This window comes from Mesoplodon mirus (assembly GCF_964341445.2).
Source record: "Mesoplodon mirus genome assembly, chromosome: 5".
NCBI lineage: Eukaryota > Metazoa > Chordata > Mammalia > Artiodactyla > Ziphiidae > Mesoplodon > Mesoplodon mirus.
Window position 1 is genome coordinate 124,009,219 of NC_138980.1, and position 15,948 is coordinate 124,025,166.

Genomic DNA, 15,948 nt, shown 5'->3' on the forward strand with positions numbered 1-15,948 from the left:
TGCCTGTCAATGCAGGGGACATGGGTTTGATCCCTGGTCCGGGAAGATCCCACATGCCACGGAGCAACGAAGCCCATGAGTCACAACTACTGAGCCTGCGCTCTAGAGCCCGCGAGCCACAACTACTGAGCCCACGCGCCACAACTACTGAAGCCTGTGAGCCTAGAGCCCGTGCTCCGCAACAAGAGAAGCCACCGCAATGAGAAGCCCGTGCACAACAACGAAGAGTAGACCCGGCTCGCCGCAACTAGAGAAAGCCTGCGAGCAGCAACAAAGACCCAATGCAGCCAAAAGTAAATAAATAAAATAAATAAATTTATATATATATAAAAATCCTATACACCCAGAGAGGCAACCAGTTACCTCCCTCTGCACTACTTAGAGTCCAAAGGCAACATCTTGTCTATGGAGTAATACTATATAGGACACTATATAGGATTGTATGGCATAATGTAAATGAAATGCTACATGCTAACCCTTGTCTGTATCCCACCCGGGGTTGCAAAGAAGTAAATCTTGCCACATCTAGACATTGGTCTTTATCCCCTATGAAGAAGAGATGGATCCACACATACCCTTGGGGTGGTAATCTGAACAGGAGCCCAGAGGCCTGAATTCTGAGTTCTCCCCTGAACTCAAAGATATTTTACTCTTCTGAGGCTTCAATTCACTTAATTGAAAAGGGAGAGATGTGGGGCAATTCCCTCCAAATTAAACATAGAATTACCATATAATCGAGCAATCCCATGTCTGGGTATACATGCAAAAGAAGTAAACTTTTGTTCATAGGTATATACTTCTACACCTATGTTCATAGCAGTATTATTTGCAAGAGCCCAAAGGGAAACTACCCAGGCTGTCCATCAACAGATGAATAAACAAAATATGGTATATATGTACAAGAGAATATTATTCAGCCTTAAAATGGAAGGAAATTCTAATATATGGTACAACTTGGATGAATCTTGAGGACACTGAGCTAAGTGAAACAAGCCAGTCACAAAAGGACAAATACCGTATGACTCCACTCATATGATGTATCTAGGGTAGTCAAAATCAGAGAAAGACAGAGAAAGAAGGGTGGGTTGCAGGCAATGGCAGGAGGGGGGAATGGGGAGTTACTGTTGAATGGATACAGTGTCAGTTCGAGAAGATGAAAAAGTTCCGGAGATGGATGGTGGTGATGGTTGCACAAAAATGTGAACGCACTTAACGCTACTGCACTTACACTTAAGAATGGTTAAAATAGGGCTTCCCCGGTGGTGCAGTGGTTGAGAGTCCACCTGCCGATGCAGGGGACACGGGTTCGTGCCCCGGTCCAGGAAGATCCCACATGCTGCGGAGCGGCTGGGCCCGTGAGCCATGGCCGCTGAGCCTGCGAGTCCGGAGCCTGTGCTCCGCAATGGGAGAGGCCACAACAGTGAGAGGCCCACGTACCGCAAAAAAAAAAAAAAAAAAAAAAAGAATGGTTAAAATGGTAAACTTTATGTTCTGTACTTTATGACAAACATATGTACACACAGAGAAAGGGGTTTTAATTAATTCAATGAATTTCAAACCTTGGCTGCACACTGGAATCTCCTATGGAGATTTTAAAAAATATCTATTCATCTCTGGTAGTACCACGTTGGACATGGTGGACTTCTGATGTGATGTAGTGAGAGGAAACGTTGTCACTCATGAGGCTTTCATGCCAAGAAATGCACCTGGGCTTCTTAGGGGATTCAATGTCACTGAATTAAAAGGGAGTGGAGGGCCTCCCTGGTGGCGCAGTGGTTGAGAGTCCGCCTGCCGATGCAGGGGATACGGGTTCGTGCCCCAGTCTGGGAGGATCCCATATGCCGCGGAGCGGCTGGGCCCGTGAGCCATGGCCGCTGGGCCTGCGCATCCGGAGCCTGTGCTCCGCAACGGGAGAGGCCACAACAGTGAGAGGCCCGCATACCGCAAAAAGAAAAAAAAAAAAAAAAAAAAAAAAAAGGGAGTGGAAGCACTGTTCCAGCCTGGGCAAGACTGAGGGGGGCATAACAGTCAAAGGCAATGTGAGAAGCTTGACTGGACGCTGGATCCAAAAAAATGGCTATAAAGTACAGCTGAGAAAAATCTTAGTGTAGAATTTAAAAGTGGATGGTAGACCTGAATGCATGGTACCAGTGGTACGGAAGATGGGGTTGTGGAGGAGAATATCCTTGTTGTTGGCCTGTGAGACGCGTGAAGTATTTAGGGCTAAGCTGTCAGAGTCTCTGCAGATGCAACGGTGCAGCAGGATGTTAACAGCTGGTGAAGCTAAGTGAAAGGCATGGACATTCAAAGTATCATTCTTTGTGGTTTTGAGGGCTCCAAAATATTTTAAGTAAAAAAAAATAAAAATAAAACAAAATAAAAATGTTTATGCCAGAGCTCTACCCCAAAACAAATAAACAGAACATCTGGAGGCTGGGATCCAGGGAATCAAGTGTTTTCCTTGTGAAGCTCCCCTGGAGATTATAATGGGCGGTCAGGTTGACAACTAGGAATTAAAAGAGCTCTAAACCGAGATGTGATATTACAGCGTGTATAACAGCCAAAGATGTGCAATTAACCTAAGAGGGTGGCCCACTGTTGATACCCAGCAGCCCTGGGAAATTTCTTCAGTCCCAAATGATCCCAGCTACCCTACCTTCCACCCTTCCCTTACTTTTCTTAAAAATAAGCCACAACATTTCAACTTTGTAAGGAAATGAGCTCTATCAACAGACTAGGAAACAAGTGGGTCCCAAGCTTTATGCCCCCCCATTGTAGATTTCCCATGTCTCATAAAAGAGTTTCCCTTTAAGAAATATTCTCCTATAGCAGAGGTCTCAAAGACACTCTTGAAATGTCTTTTCAACTTTGAGGCACCTACTATTCCCTTATGTTTTCATTATTTACACTGCCTAGTAAGACAAATGTTCAGATAGATAAGGAAGAATCTGGCCAAAGATTATACACTAAGATTTAGAAAATTTATATCTCAAACATATTGCTACCCAAAGCGAAAATTTTGCTTTTCAAACTGGAGAAGGAAGGGGGGGGGAAGCCTCATTTCAAACATGGGTCCAAAAACAGCCTAGGTCATAAATCTGAAGTGGCACTGCCTTTGAGGTAGGCGATGGAGTGATGAGCCCTTTTCAACACTAATAAGACTACCTGAAAGAGGTATTCACGTAAGCAGCTAAATTACCCCACACCCCCTATATATAACACTTGAACAGTTTTCAGAGCATCTCCCGTACCTCACACCCCTTTTGAGGTAAACATAAACCCACTTGTCAAATGTGTAGACGGAAGCTCAGAGAAGCCACACCCCATGCCATACAGTTAGTGGCACCTCCACCTAAGCCCTCAGACGCTAGCCACTGCCCTTGCCATCACAGTGCCCCATGACTCTCATCCCTCCAGGGTGACAATACTTCCATTCCAGCTACCTCAGTTTTACAACATAACTCAAGGGATGATGGCAGCTTCCAAGGAGGAGACTCATCTTGCTCTGTCTGTGCACTGTTCACAAATGTTTTCCTCCCAATTTGAGAGGTGAAAGTAGCAAATGCCATCTCCAGCTCAGGAACACTCCGAAGCTTCTTATCCATCTTATATGAGGCTCTGCTCACACTTTACCCAAAGGCATTTAGTCTGCAAGCCCCGGGTAACTTCCATCATACACACAGCACCCAGCACGTCTTGTTGAATAAAAAAAATAATGAGTGGTCTACCTCGGTGAGGCTCTTGAGAGTTCTCCTGAGTCAGGAGAATAATTCCCTGCTTTTATGTCAACCACCTTTATTTCACTGTGAACACTATTTCTTTTTTTTTTTTTTTTTGCGGTACACGGGCCTCTCACTGTTGTGGCCATTCTCGTTGCGGAGCACACGCTCCGGACGCACAGGCTAAGTGGCCATGGCTCACGGGCCCAGCCGCTCCGCGGCACGTGGGATCTTCCCGGACCGGGGCACGAACCTGTGTCCCCTGCATTGGCAGGCGGACTCTCAACCACTGCGCCACCAGGGAAGCCCTGAACACTATTTCTTGATTCATTGCCTTTTACAAGTCGGCTTCCACACACTTTCCCTTCACAAATTTTAAAAACTTTGATTAGCTACTGCCCACCTGGGATTTTTGCCTATCACCGCTCCCTACTTCACCTTGCTTATCTTTATGGTTTTCATCCAACCTCTCATCATCGCGATCCCAACTACAACAGCTTAACAACTAGAGCATCCTGGACCTCTCAACACTTTAGGCTTTCAATCTCTGTCTCGCACACAAGCATGTGCGCATGTACACACACACACACACACACACACACACACACACACACACACACCCTAGAAAATTAGATCTCTACTGAATCCTTCCCATAATAACAGACCTGTTTTTCAGACTCTAATTTTTTCAAGGCAAAGTTCATAGCTAACAATAACTTTGTATCTTGAGTAGCAAAGGGTAACTGTTCTAACTTTTCTAAGTATAAAAACATTTTTGAAGCAACGGACAAAGGATTGATCTCCAAAATTTACAAGCCCCTCAGGCAGCTCAATATCAAAAAAACAAACAACCTAATCCAAAAATGGGCAGAAGACCTAAATAGACATTTCCCCAAAGAAGATATACAGATTGCCAACAAACACATGAGAAGGTGCTCAACATCACTAATCTTTAGAGAAATGCAAATCAAAACTACAATGAGATATCATCTCACACCGGTCAGAATGGCCATCATCAAAAAATCTACAAACAATAAATGCTGGAGAGGGTGTGGAGAAAAGGGAACCCTCTTGCACTGTTGGTGGGAATGTAAATTGATACAGCCACTATGAAGAACAGTATGGAGGTTCCTTAAAAAACTAAAAATAGAACTACCATACGATGCAGCAATCCCACTACTGGGCATATATCCTGAGAAAACCATAATACAAAAAGAGTCATGTACCAAAATGTTCACTGCAGCTCTATTTATGATAGCCAGGACATGGAAGCAACCTAAGTGTCCATCAACAGATGAATGGATAAAGAAGATGCGGCACATATATACAATGGAGTATTACTCAGCCATAAAAAGAAACGAAATTGAGTTATCTGTAGTGAGGTGGATGGACCTAGAGTCTGTCATACAGAGTGAAGGAAGTCAGAAAGGGAAAAACAAATACTGTATGCTAACACACATATATAGAATATAAAAAGAAAAAAAAAAGTTCTGAAGAACCTAGGGGCTAGATGGGAATAAAGATATAGACCTACTAGAGAAGGGACCTGAGGATACGGGAAGGGGGAAGGGTAAGCTGGGACGAAGTGAGAGAGTGGCATGGACATATATACACTACCAAATGTAAAATAGATAGCTAGTAGGAAGCAGCCGCATAGCACAGGGAGATTAGCTCGGTGTTTTGTGACCACCTAGAGGGGTGGGATAGGGAGGGTGGGAGGGAGACGCAAGAGGGAGGAGATGTGGGGATATATGTATATGTATATGTATAGCTGATTCACTTTGTTATACAGCAGAAACTAACACACCATTGTAAAGCAATTATACTCCAATAAAGATGTTTTTAAAAAAAATAACTAAAGAATGTATTATGCACATAAAATTAATAAAGTGTCTTTTTTCTTTGTCTGAAAAAACAAAAACATTTTTATAGTAGAAACTTTGGAGAAGAAGAAAACACACTTTTTGTTTAAGTTCAACCATTATCTCATTACCTAGAAAGAACTACTGCTGACATGTTGAATGACTTATATGCCAGACACTGGGGATACAGCAGTGACCAAAAGACACAGTTGTGACCCTCGTGGATTTTATTGCTGTTCTATTTTATCCATGTTATTCTCAGAGTCACCAATGTAGTACAATTTTTAATAAATTTATTTTTATTATTTATTCATTTATTTTTGGCTGTGTTGGGTCTTTGCTGCTGTGCGTGGGCTTTCTCTAGTTGCGGTGAGTGGGGGGCTACTCTTCATTGCGGTGCACAGGCTTCTTGTTGGGGTGGCTTCACTTGTTGCAGAGCGCAGGCTCTAGGAGCACGGGCTTTAGTAGCTGTGGAACATGGGCTCAGGAGTTGTGGCACGTGGGCTCAGCAGTTGTGGCTCGCAAGCTCTAGAGTGCAGGCTCAGTAGTTGCGGCGCGTGGGCTTTGCTGCTCCACGGCATGTGGGATCTTCCTGGACCAGGGCTCGAACCCATGTCCCCGGCATTGGCAGGCAGATTCTTAACCACTGCACCACCAGGGAAGTCCCAATGTAGTACAATATTTGTTTTTTTTAATTAATTTATTTTTGGCTGCATTGGGTCTTTGTTGCTGCACACAGGCTTTCTCTAGTTGTGGTGAGTGGGGGTTACTCTTCGTTGTGGTGCGCAGGTTTCTCATTGCAGTGGCTTCTCTTGTTCCGGAGCACGGGCTCTAGGCGCATGGGCTTCAGTAGTTGTGGCACGTGGGCTCAGTAGTTGTGGCTCACGGGCTCTAGAGCACAGGCTCTGTAGTTGTGGCGCACAGGCTTAGTTGCTCCGCGGTACAGGGGATCTTTTCAGACCAGGGGTCAAACCCATGTCCCCTGCATTGGCAGGCAGATTCTTAACCACTGTGCCACCAGGGAAGTCCCAATGTAGTACAATATTTTTCAAAACACATTTGCTTTATTTTTTGAAAGGTAATACGTGGTAAAAACAATTCAAATAATATTCTCACCCTTGCCCTCAGTCTCTCTCCCCAAAGGTAACCTCTAAAAAGATGTTTGCATAACCTTCTAGAGATATTCATGAGTACATAGGTTAAGTCTATCTTCCCTGTTTGGTTGCTGGATTTTGTCTGTCCTACTCAACAGATCAAAGGTACACATTTTCAGAGATTTCAAAACTACTACACAGAAGCACATTATAAGTTCCATTTCTTTCTCAGAGTTCACCTAATCAAATGTGCAAAGTTAACAACCAGAGTCTACTTTGAAGAATAATACGTAAGCACAATCCTCCAAACTGTTGGCCAATTCAGACTGACAACAGCATATATTCTATTGCAGAACTGAGGAGGAAAGCTCTGAAACTGTCCCCAGAATCAGTGCCAAAGCAAGGAAAGGACTCATGTGTCCCTGGTTCTCATGGACAGATAACTGTATCTTTATTTATTCTCTTTATTTTTTTTTATATTTTAAATTTTATGACTTTAAATATTACAACTCAATCTTTAAAAAAAAAAAACTGAGGGAGGGAGGGGGAAGAGGCCTAAAAAAAGCATAAAGGAAATAAAAATGGACAAGGATTAAGGCAGTATGGTATAGATTTCAGGTAATTTTAAGCACTGGATAATTTTAATCTAGAAAGAAGGCCTCATTCTTTTTAAATGAATAATTTTTCCTTTGGAAAATAAAAATCATTAGTAGAAACAGGACGAAAGTGAGAGCCTATTTGTGTTAGCTACGTAATGGCCATTTCTCGGAAAAACTTCCTAAGAGTGCAATATGAGCAAGGCTCTGGATTTGATACGGGGCGAGCAGAGTTTAGGGGGTAGGTGAACGGAGAACTCATATTCCGTGAGGCTGATGATGTGACTGACATCTCGCCGGGTCCCTTACCCCAACCCTGCGAAGCCTGCCTGGTCAGCCCAGGGCCGAGGCAAAGAATGTGGAAGCGACCGACATACCCAGGGACCCAGGTAGGAACCAGCCAAGTCTGGCTGATCCCAATGCTCCCTTCTGGGGGAGACGAGGAGGAGAAGGGTCGATAGGAAACATTTGTATGAAACTTGCTGGAACAAACAAAACAAAACAAAACAAAACAAAACCCGGGTAGAAGAAAGGGGGAAGAGCAGAATGGATGAGTACTGAACATGGGGACACAAGAAGCAGCCAAGATTCTCTACATCCAATGGCTCCAATATCCCAATTATTCCTCTAAGTTGAGCTTCACTGGCCCATGAACCTAAAGTTTCACTATCTTTCTAGAGGTAGTAAGGCCTGAGGGATGTCAAATGAACCCAGCACACTTCCTCCTCCTCTTGCTCAACCCCCTTCTAAATCCCCACAGCACTAGGTTAACCAGAAGGCTGGACGACCCTCTCATCGAAGCCAAACCCCACAATCCGAATTAGGCATGAAGATTAACACTTATTTCAAGCAGCTCCTTCCTATCTCGATAGTGTCATGAACCCTTGGGCTTTCAAACCAGCCGCAGCAGCTATGATCAACTTAACCCTGAAATGAGACAACAGGTTGCTTAGTAACTGCAGAATAATTCCTCACTCAGGTATGCTAGTGACAATTCCGCAACCACTTTTAAGATGATAAAACAATGCAGCGCAGAAATCCAACCCATCATCCAACTTTATTTGTCAACAGTCAGCAAAAGAACACGTTAGTTGTTTTTTTTTTAAGTATACATGAACAAGAATTTGATCTCCACCCAAACTGATAGACTGACTCCACTTCCATATAGATAACTATTTTCCCGTTGAGTATATACGTTCAAGAAAGCATGGGATGTTTATGTCAATTATATCTCAACTTAAAAAACAAAAAAATATATATATGGGGCCAAGATTTTTTTTTTTTTTTTTTTTTTTTTTTGCGGTACGCGGGCCTCTCACTGTTGTGGCCCCTCCCGTTGCAGAGCACAGGCTCCGTATGCGCAGGCTCAGCGGCCATGGCTCACGGGCCCAGCCGCTCCGCGGCATGTGGGATCTTCCCGGACCGGGACACGAATCCGTTTCCCCTGCATCGGCAGGCGGACTCTCAACCACTGCGCCACCAGGGAAGCCCGGGCCAAGATTTTAAATCCACTTTCTGTTAAAGTGAGAAGAGGGCAAGGAGGTGGGGAGACAAGCAAGGGCCAGCAGAGATGAGGGCAATACCACTGCCACCCCTCCCCCACCAGTCACGTGCGGGCACTGTGGAGACTCATTCTGAATGTGCATTGAATCATTTAACCCTCTGAGCATGCACTCCCATCTGCACTTTAGAGGGGTGGCAACGGAGGCACAGAGAAATTAAAATAACTTGCCTAGGTTCCACAGAAGGTGAAAGCAAATTTAACTCAACATTAAATATTTGCCTGGCAGTCAAACTCTTGAGATTATCTTTAAGTTAACAGATAATAGAAACAAGTTCCTCATTCAGACCAACAGTGCAGTGCTGACACTTTAAGCAAAATCTGTCACAACAGCAAATATTGACTGAGTGTCTTCTAGGTACCTGGGTTCCAGGTTACCAGCTAGGTACTGAACCTAAGCATTACTTATGTATTTCAAACATCTGTTGCTTCAGTCACATGCAAATCAAGTCCATTTATATGAAGATGACTAAGGATCTGCCTTAACGTTATGTAAGATTGCGTTCATATTGGCAATAAAATGAGAAGTGAGCCAAAATTATCAGGAACTAATCTGCTTTAATGTGCAAAAAATGATATAAAAATGTCTTTCTTTAGAGATTCAGGAGTAATGGAAAAAGCAGAACAATTAAAAGTCCTCTTTGGGGATCCTAAGCGGAAAAAAAAATCAGAGGAATGTCCTCCTATCTTTAATCAACAGAAAAACAAACAGATCAGTAGTTTTCCGTAATGTGGGCATGACCTAGGTGCACTAATTCCTATCAAATAGTATCTCTGCTAACATACTCAACTGCTCTCAAAGTTGTGAATGAATGAAGAACACTTTAAGTTGTCCTGGATTAAAAAAATGGAGGGAAGAGACAACTTTCAACCCTTATTGTCCAGGCCCCGCCCTGCAAGGATTAAAGTCCAGAATGGCCAGGATTGGGACCTTCCTTATTCCACAAACAGGTTCCCCAGCTCACTCAGCCTTCCCAGTGGCTCCAAAGAGCACCACCTCCCCCTAGAGATCCTTGGGGAGTTGATGTCACTTAACCCCTAGTTAGTGGAGATTTGGCACTTTATCTTCTAAATCACATTTGTTTCCCAGAAGGGAGAAAAGCAACCTTAATGCCATACCGAAACAGATCCTATAAAATAAACACAAACCTGTACAGAAATCAATGCCGGGGTTTGTATGCCATGCATGTGTGTGCTCAAATCAAACACACAAGGCATACTGTAAATAAAGCATTTGGTAACGTGCTCACGTGTTTTTACTTACATGACAAAAACTTGCAAGCACTGTGGAGAGGGTAATCTGTGTATTAGGAATGCTTTTTCACCCTTGCACTAGGGCAGTGCATCAGAAGCCCTTGTAGGACCCCACCCACACACACCGCCAGTCTCAGGAGGTCTGGGTGGGGCAGGGAATTCGCCTTTCCAACAGGTTCCCAGGTGATGCTCTACAGCCCTTGCTGCTCCAGGAAAGCCACTGCACTGACCGGAGAAACAGCTGTCAGTGCTTTGGTCACCTTGGAAAAAAGGGCCATGCACAACCCATGATTGTAAAGTTAAGGGAGTGTCCAGTGAGAATGTAGTCAAATCTGAGGACCTGCTAATGAACTGGAAACTCGGCATTAGCCACTTTCAACCAAACTGAGATGTTCTCCTGTGACTGCCCTAAATCTCCAGTGAAATTTGAGAAGTCAAAATTGCCATTAAGTAATGGAGAGTATGAGGGAAAAAAGAGGGAGAGGAAACCCTACCCTCCAGATAATTTCGTTGTCAAGATCCTTGCCCTGCTGTAACTACACCTTTTTTTTTTTTAACCTGTTTTCAGAGAATTTATGTTCTGAAATGGTTTGGAGTTAGCTGTCTGTCTCCCTGGCTGGAGTCTGTTAGGATCTGGTGAGGGTCCAGACCTACCTCTCTTTGTATTTGTTGGATGCCACCAGTTCCAGAAGCATCATCATGATTTACTTCTAGCCTATCCCAAGTGGAACTATCTGACCAACCTGGCAGTAAAAATAATTCCCCAACCTAGAAGCATGGTGAAGGGTCCTCTGAGCAGTGAGAGAGAGGGCACCCCCCAATGCACACATCCCCAAACCTCACCCACCCTCCTGCCCTTTTCAACCCCATGCATTCCAAGCACACCCACTCTTCCCACTTCATCAGGTCACTTGCCAATAAAATCTAATGAAAAGTTTAAAAAAAGAAAAAGCCCTCTCAAAGAGCAAGATACTTCAGTGAGAGACTAGATTAAGCTACTCTTAGGACAGCTCTGCCTTTTGTTGCCTACAAATAAAGGATTCCATGGTAAATTCCCCTCTGGCTACACCTCCCTTCCACAGCACCTATCCACACCTCCTAAGCATCATCCCCACCAAAATACCCATGCAACAAATACACGGGAACGCCTTTCAGTTTTCCCTCTGACCTCCCTCCAGGCCGTGGTCACAACCTTCATGAAGCCTTCCCATTTCCCCACCCAAATCCGTCACTCTCATGTCTTCACTTCCACAGAACTTGGAAGTACACTAGTAAAAGTATAGGCATTACTCTTCATCTTCCAGATTCTCTCATAAGCTGTAAAGCTGTAACCATCTCAGTCATTTTTCCTTCATCCGCAATGTGCTGTACATATTAGGTGCTCAACTGATTGACGTCACTACAATGTGTTTAGCACTGTGCCAGGAACCACACCAGCCAGTCACAGAAATGGAAAACACCATCCTTCAAGGTATAAGAGAAAACCCCAAGGCTACTCAGGCAGTTAATGGCCAAGTCAGGATTTAAACTAGGATCTACTCAACACCAAAGCTTTTGCCACTTCACTGACGCCATTCTGCCTTTCAAGGGAGAAAAATGAAATGGAACACTAAAGTGAAAAAGCCTCGGCTCACTGGTCAGTCAACCCACTGCAAACTTCCGCTTGATTTCTCATCAACCCTAGATTTTAAGGCATGGCCAGTATATGTAATAAAGTGTGTTTTACAAATTATCCTATTTGGAATCATTGGAGCATGCAGCTATATTATGGAAAAGCCTTTCTTTCATTTCAGTGCCTCACAATGAGATGGGATGTCTCTACATACACACAGAATGTTTTAATGAAGCCTCGATGTACTCTATAAAAAGTCCATGTATTCTTTGATACTTTTCCTTAGGGGTAAAAAAGCAAAATAAACTCGAGAGAATACCACCCATCTTCTTTTAAAAGAGCACACTATCCAAACAGCTACAGGTTTCTGCAGTTTGATAAAATCAGGACAAACACCTGAAACAGAGAGAAAGGAGGGGCGAAGCCCCGTTTGATGAGTCAAGAGATGCAAATGGCAACAGCCAGTGAGAAAAGGCTTCAGGGTCTGACAGCACTGGCTTCCAAACTCCCTCTGTCACCAGCTAGCTCTGTGGTTTTGAGACAGTATCGGGGGTTTCAGCTTTGGGAAAACCCCTGGCCCTCTCAGAGGTCATAATAAGCAGGTGATAACAACAGCACATGAAACACACAAGCACTTGGTAAATTCACCAACTTATATTCCACACCCCATGCTTAAGTGCCTAACCTGTAGGACTTACCTGACTCAGATCAGAAGTTGAGTGGCCTTTGTTTCTCTTTTGATTACCATGAAGACTTGGTAAGCATTAGATCCGCCTGGATACTAGCCTTTTAAATAAAATGAGCTGCTGAAAAGCTTATGGAGTGGAAGGTGAGCAGCAAAAGCAAACCAATGGTTCCCTAGAGGAAAAAAGGGGTTCGCTAACACCTTAAACAACACTCAACTCTCCAACAAACTGGATATTACAAGCTTAAACTCTCCCAAACAAGTCATTTGGGCTAAGGGCATGTGTAATTAAAGTTAAAAGCATACTAAAATAACACTTTAGCTGGTGACCTGAAAGAACCTTTTGAAAAGCTCAACCAAAACATTCCTACATGTAGGAGGGACTTGACTCTGTCTATTACAGACAGCATTGCAGGGCAACACTGCATACATCCCTCTGCCTTCAAAGGAAAGCACTGATAGACCGTTAGAGCCAAGCTGCCCTAAACACAGATGTATTCAATCCTGTTTTACACACCTGAATTTAACAGTTCAGAACTTAAATTTCTAGTACTGGGAAAGGGATAAGAGGCTTAGTCGTGTTGACCACCGAAACACACCAGTTACCAGGTGATTCAAATCTCACCATGCAGACCAGAGCATCAGTCAAAAGCTCTGAGCATCAGCCAGAACCTTCCCCTGCAACACACACATAAACACACCCATGCTGGGCTTATGCTACACTTTTAAAGAGAAGCAAATAGTGAAACACATCATTTACAACGTTTCTCATGAAAGGAAAGAAGTTTTGCAGAGGGTAGAAAACCACAATTCCTGCCACAGACATATTGATTACTGACCCACAGGAGCCACTTAAATGCTGACTGGATCATCAGTGATGAGTGAAATCATCCGAGTCTCCTCACAAAGCCCCTCTTTGCTATCGCTGGTCTTTTTAACTCTCAAGTAACTGGAACAAAACTTTTGACAGATCATGGTGGCAACGTGTTTTCGGAATTCCTTTGGCAAATACATCACAGTCTGTTACAACAGCACAAACATGATTTTGCAAATCATACCTATGTATAACTTTCAATTAAATTTAGTTTTGATTGTAGAAAGATACTCTGGTTGTAATATAATATTCTACTCACGTCTAAATTAGTATAGCAGCTTCACCCTTTTCCTTTCTCCATATCTTCTCTGCAGAATTACATTAGTGAGCTAATATTTCATCTTTGTTCTATAGTAACATCTCACAAAGTAACTTCCAACAAGATGGCACATCACCTATTACACCAGACTCGTGAGAAAAGTTGGACGAGAATTTCCAAAAAAAAGTGGCTATGTGCCGATGTGCAATGCTCTTCATGTTTGTGGGATCTGAATCTCCTAGACTGCCGCTTCTAAGAGCGCTCTAAAACTACAGGTGCATTCAATGAAAACCAAGCGCCATCACAGACGCTCATGCAGGGAAACAGATGGAAATGCCACATTAATGCACTGCATGCACTGTAAGTTTGCCCAGCACACTGAACTAGTGAGGGGCGACACACCAAACAGATCATGGTTTAAAATGTGATATCAAAACGCATTTTTAAACTCATACTCGCCTAGTTTCTACACATTGTGGCCATCTTATAATTTGACACAGTGAAGCTACCATACATTCTGGGAGCCTGACACATAAAGGACTTTCACCTATCTGAAGATGGTTGACACCACTCTGGATGAGCACATCCCACCGCAGGGAACCCTGTCCTCTGTGTGGTTAGGCAAAGTGCAAACTAAGGCTGCAAAGGGCAGGGCCGGGTTACGTGTTAAACGCATTTCCCTAGAGTACAGAGGCTGCAGCTGACTCCTCAGGCTGCCTCCTCACTGGCTGACACAGAAAAGGTCACCTGGGAAGACTAACTTCTCATCTCTGATGCTTCATTCCAAGACTTGCGGAGAGGAAAGGGAGGGTGAGCACGTTGACTACTCCCCTTTATTAGGCAAGCCTGTGGCCCTCACAACCAGCCAAAACCACAAAACATGCAGCAGGGTTCACCATCTTAACCCAAACCTGGTACCCCTGCCACCAAGGCCAGCCTGGGCAAAAGATTAACCTGTGATCCGCCACAGGGATCACTGACAGGGCCAAACCTGTTGAGAGAGCGTGCCAACTTTCTGTTTGTTTTAAAGGAAATACTTCCTGACACATGTTTGGTAAAGACTCTGAACTCTGCACATGAAGCCACGTGGTTGGTTCTAATCTGGCTCTATCCACTCAAGATCCGCCAAAGCAACCTCCTTCCGAGGGTAGACCCTGGCTGGGTAATCGACACTACCTCATTCAAGTCACGCGGCTCCAACCGGATCCCGGGGAGCCCAGCGCCGCGTCCTGTCCCGGCTGCAATCCTCCCGCGCGCCGCACGGGGGGGATGGGTGAGGTGCCCCTTTCAGCTGCAGCCGGAAAGGACTCCCACCTGTGGGGCCCGAACTGGCTCTTGCGACCCAGGTGAAGCCCGAGGGAGCGGGGTAGGAGGAGACGCCACCCCTTCCAGGAAAGCCGACGTTGCTACTAGCAGAATGCGCGGGCACACTACTTGCGGAGCCCACCTGCAGCCGCAGCAAACAAACTTTCCTCCCCTTCTGAGTTGGAAGAAAAGGGTCCCTTACGCCACCCCCTGGCCCGAGCCGGCAACGTCCAGGAGCTCCGAGGGCTCCTCACCTGATACCCTTAAACACCCAACTTGGTGTGTCCCAGGGCGCAGACCCAGCTCTGCCTCGCGCCACGGTGGGGTGTGCGGGGTAGAGGATAGGGGTGCCAGCTGGGGATTAGGAATTTGTGGGGAGAGCGGGAGGACGCCGCTCACTAGCCTTTGCAACTCCAGCTCCCAACTTTGCCAGCCACCCAGCCGCTGCCCTCCGGTTCCTCCGCGGCGCGCACCCGGCTCCCTCGGTTTCTCCAACCCTCCCTTAGGGAGAGAGCTCCCCAAGGCCGGTGGAACCCCGCGCGCCCGGCGCACTTACAGCCGTAGTGGGGTCTCTGCCGGGACGGCTGCTCCTCGTGGGGCATCCTGCGCGGTTCCGGGGGCCCGCACGCGGCGCGCCCCCCGCGGCTCCCCTCGCTGGCCAGGCTCGCCGCTCCGCGCCCAGCCGGCGCGCTCGTATCCGGCCTCTCGCGGCCCTCCCCTGGCCGCCCCGAGATGGGCGCCCCGCTCGCTCGGTGCTCCCTCGTCAGCGCCCGCTGCCGCCGCCGCGCGCTGACTCCGTCGCTCGCTCCGGGCCGCCGCCGCCGCCTCCCGGGCAGGTTTCCTTTCTCCTACAGCCCGGCCCCGTTATCCACCGCGGTGAGAGCGCGCGCCGCGGCGCAGCGCCCTCTACCGCGCGCGGGGCGCAGCGCCCGGCCGCCTGGACCCGCCCCTGTCCGGCCCCGCGGCTGGAGGAAAGGGCTGCACGGGCCCTGGGCCGGGATCCCCTGCCACTGGGGGCCGCGGCCGCCCCGCCTGCTTTTTCACTTGTGGAGCGTTTAGAGGGTGGAAGTGAACCTCTGCGGAGAAGAGCAAGAAAAACCGCAGAAGACACAGCCAGCCCCAGCCGC

The 15,948-nt window shown here is 46.0% G+C and overlaps 1 protein-coding gene across 1 annotated transcript in view; it reads right to left on the reverse strand.

The window, feature by feature from the left end:
- Positions 1 to 15,634, reverse strand: part of IQGAP2 (IQ motif containing GTPase activating protein 2) — a 291,384-nt gene extending 275,750 nt beyond the window's left edge. The window contains exon 1 of the mRNA XM_082624118.1: positions 15,378 to 15,634. Coding sequence (XP_082480244.1) covers positions 15,378 to 15,423 — 46 coding nt within the window. The 5' untranslated portion in view covers positions 15,424 to 15,634. The remainder of the gene's footprint in view (positions 1 to 15,377) is intronic.
- Between the last annotated feature and the right edge of the window lie 314 nt (positions 15,635 to 15,948).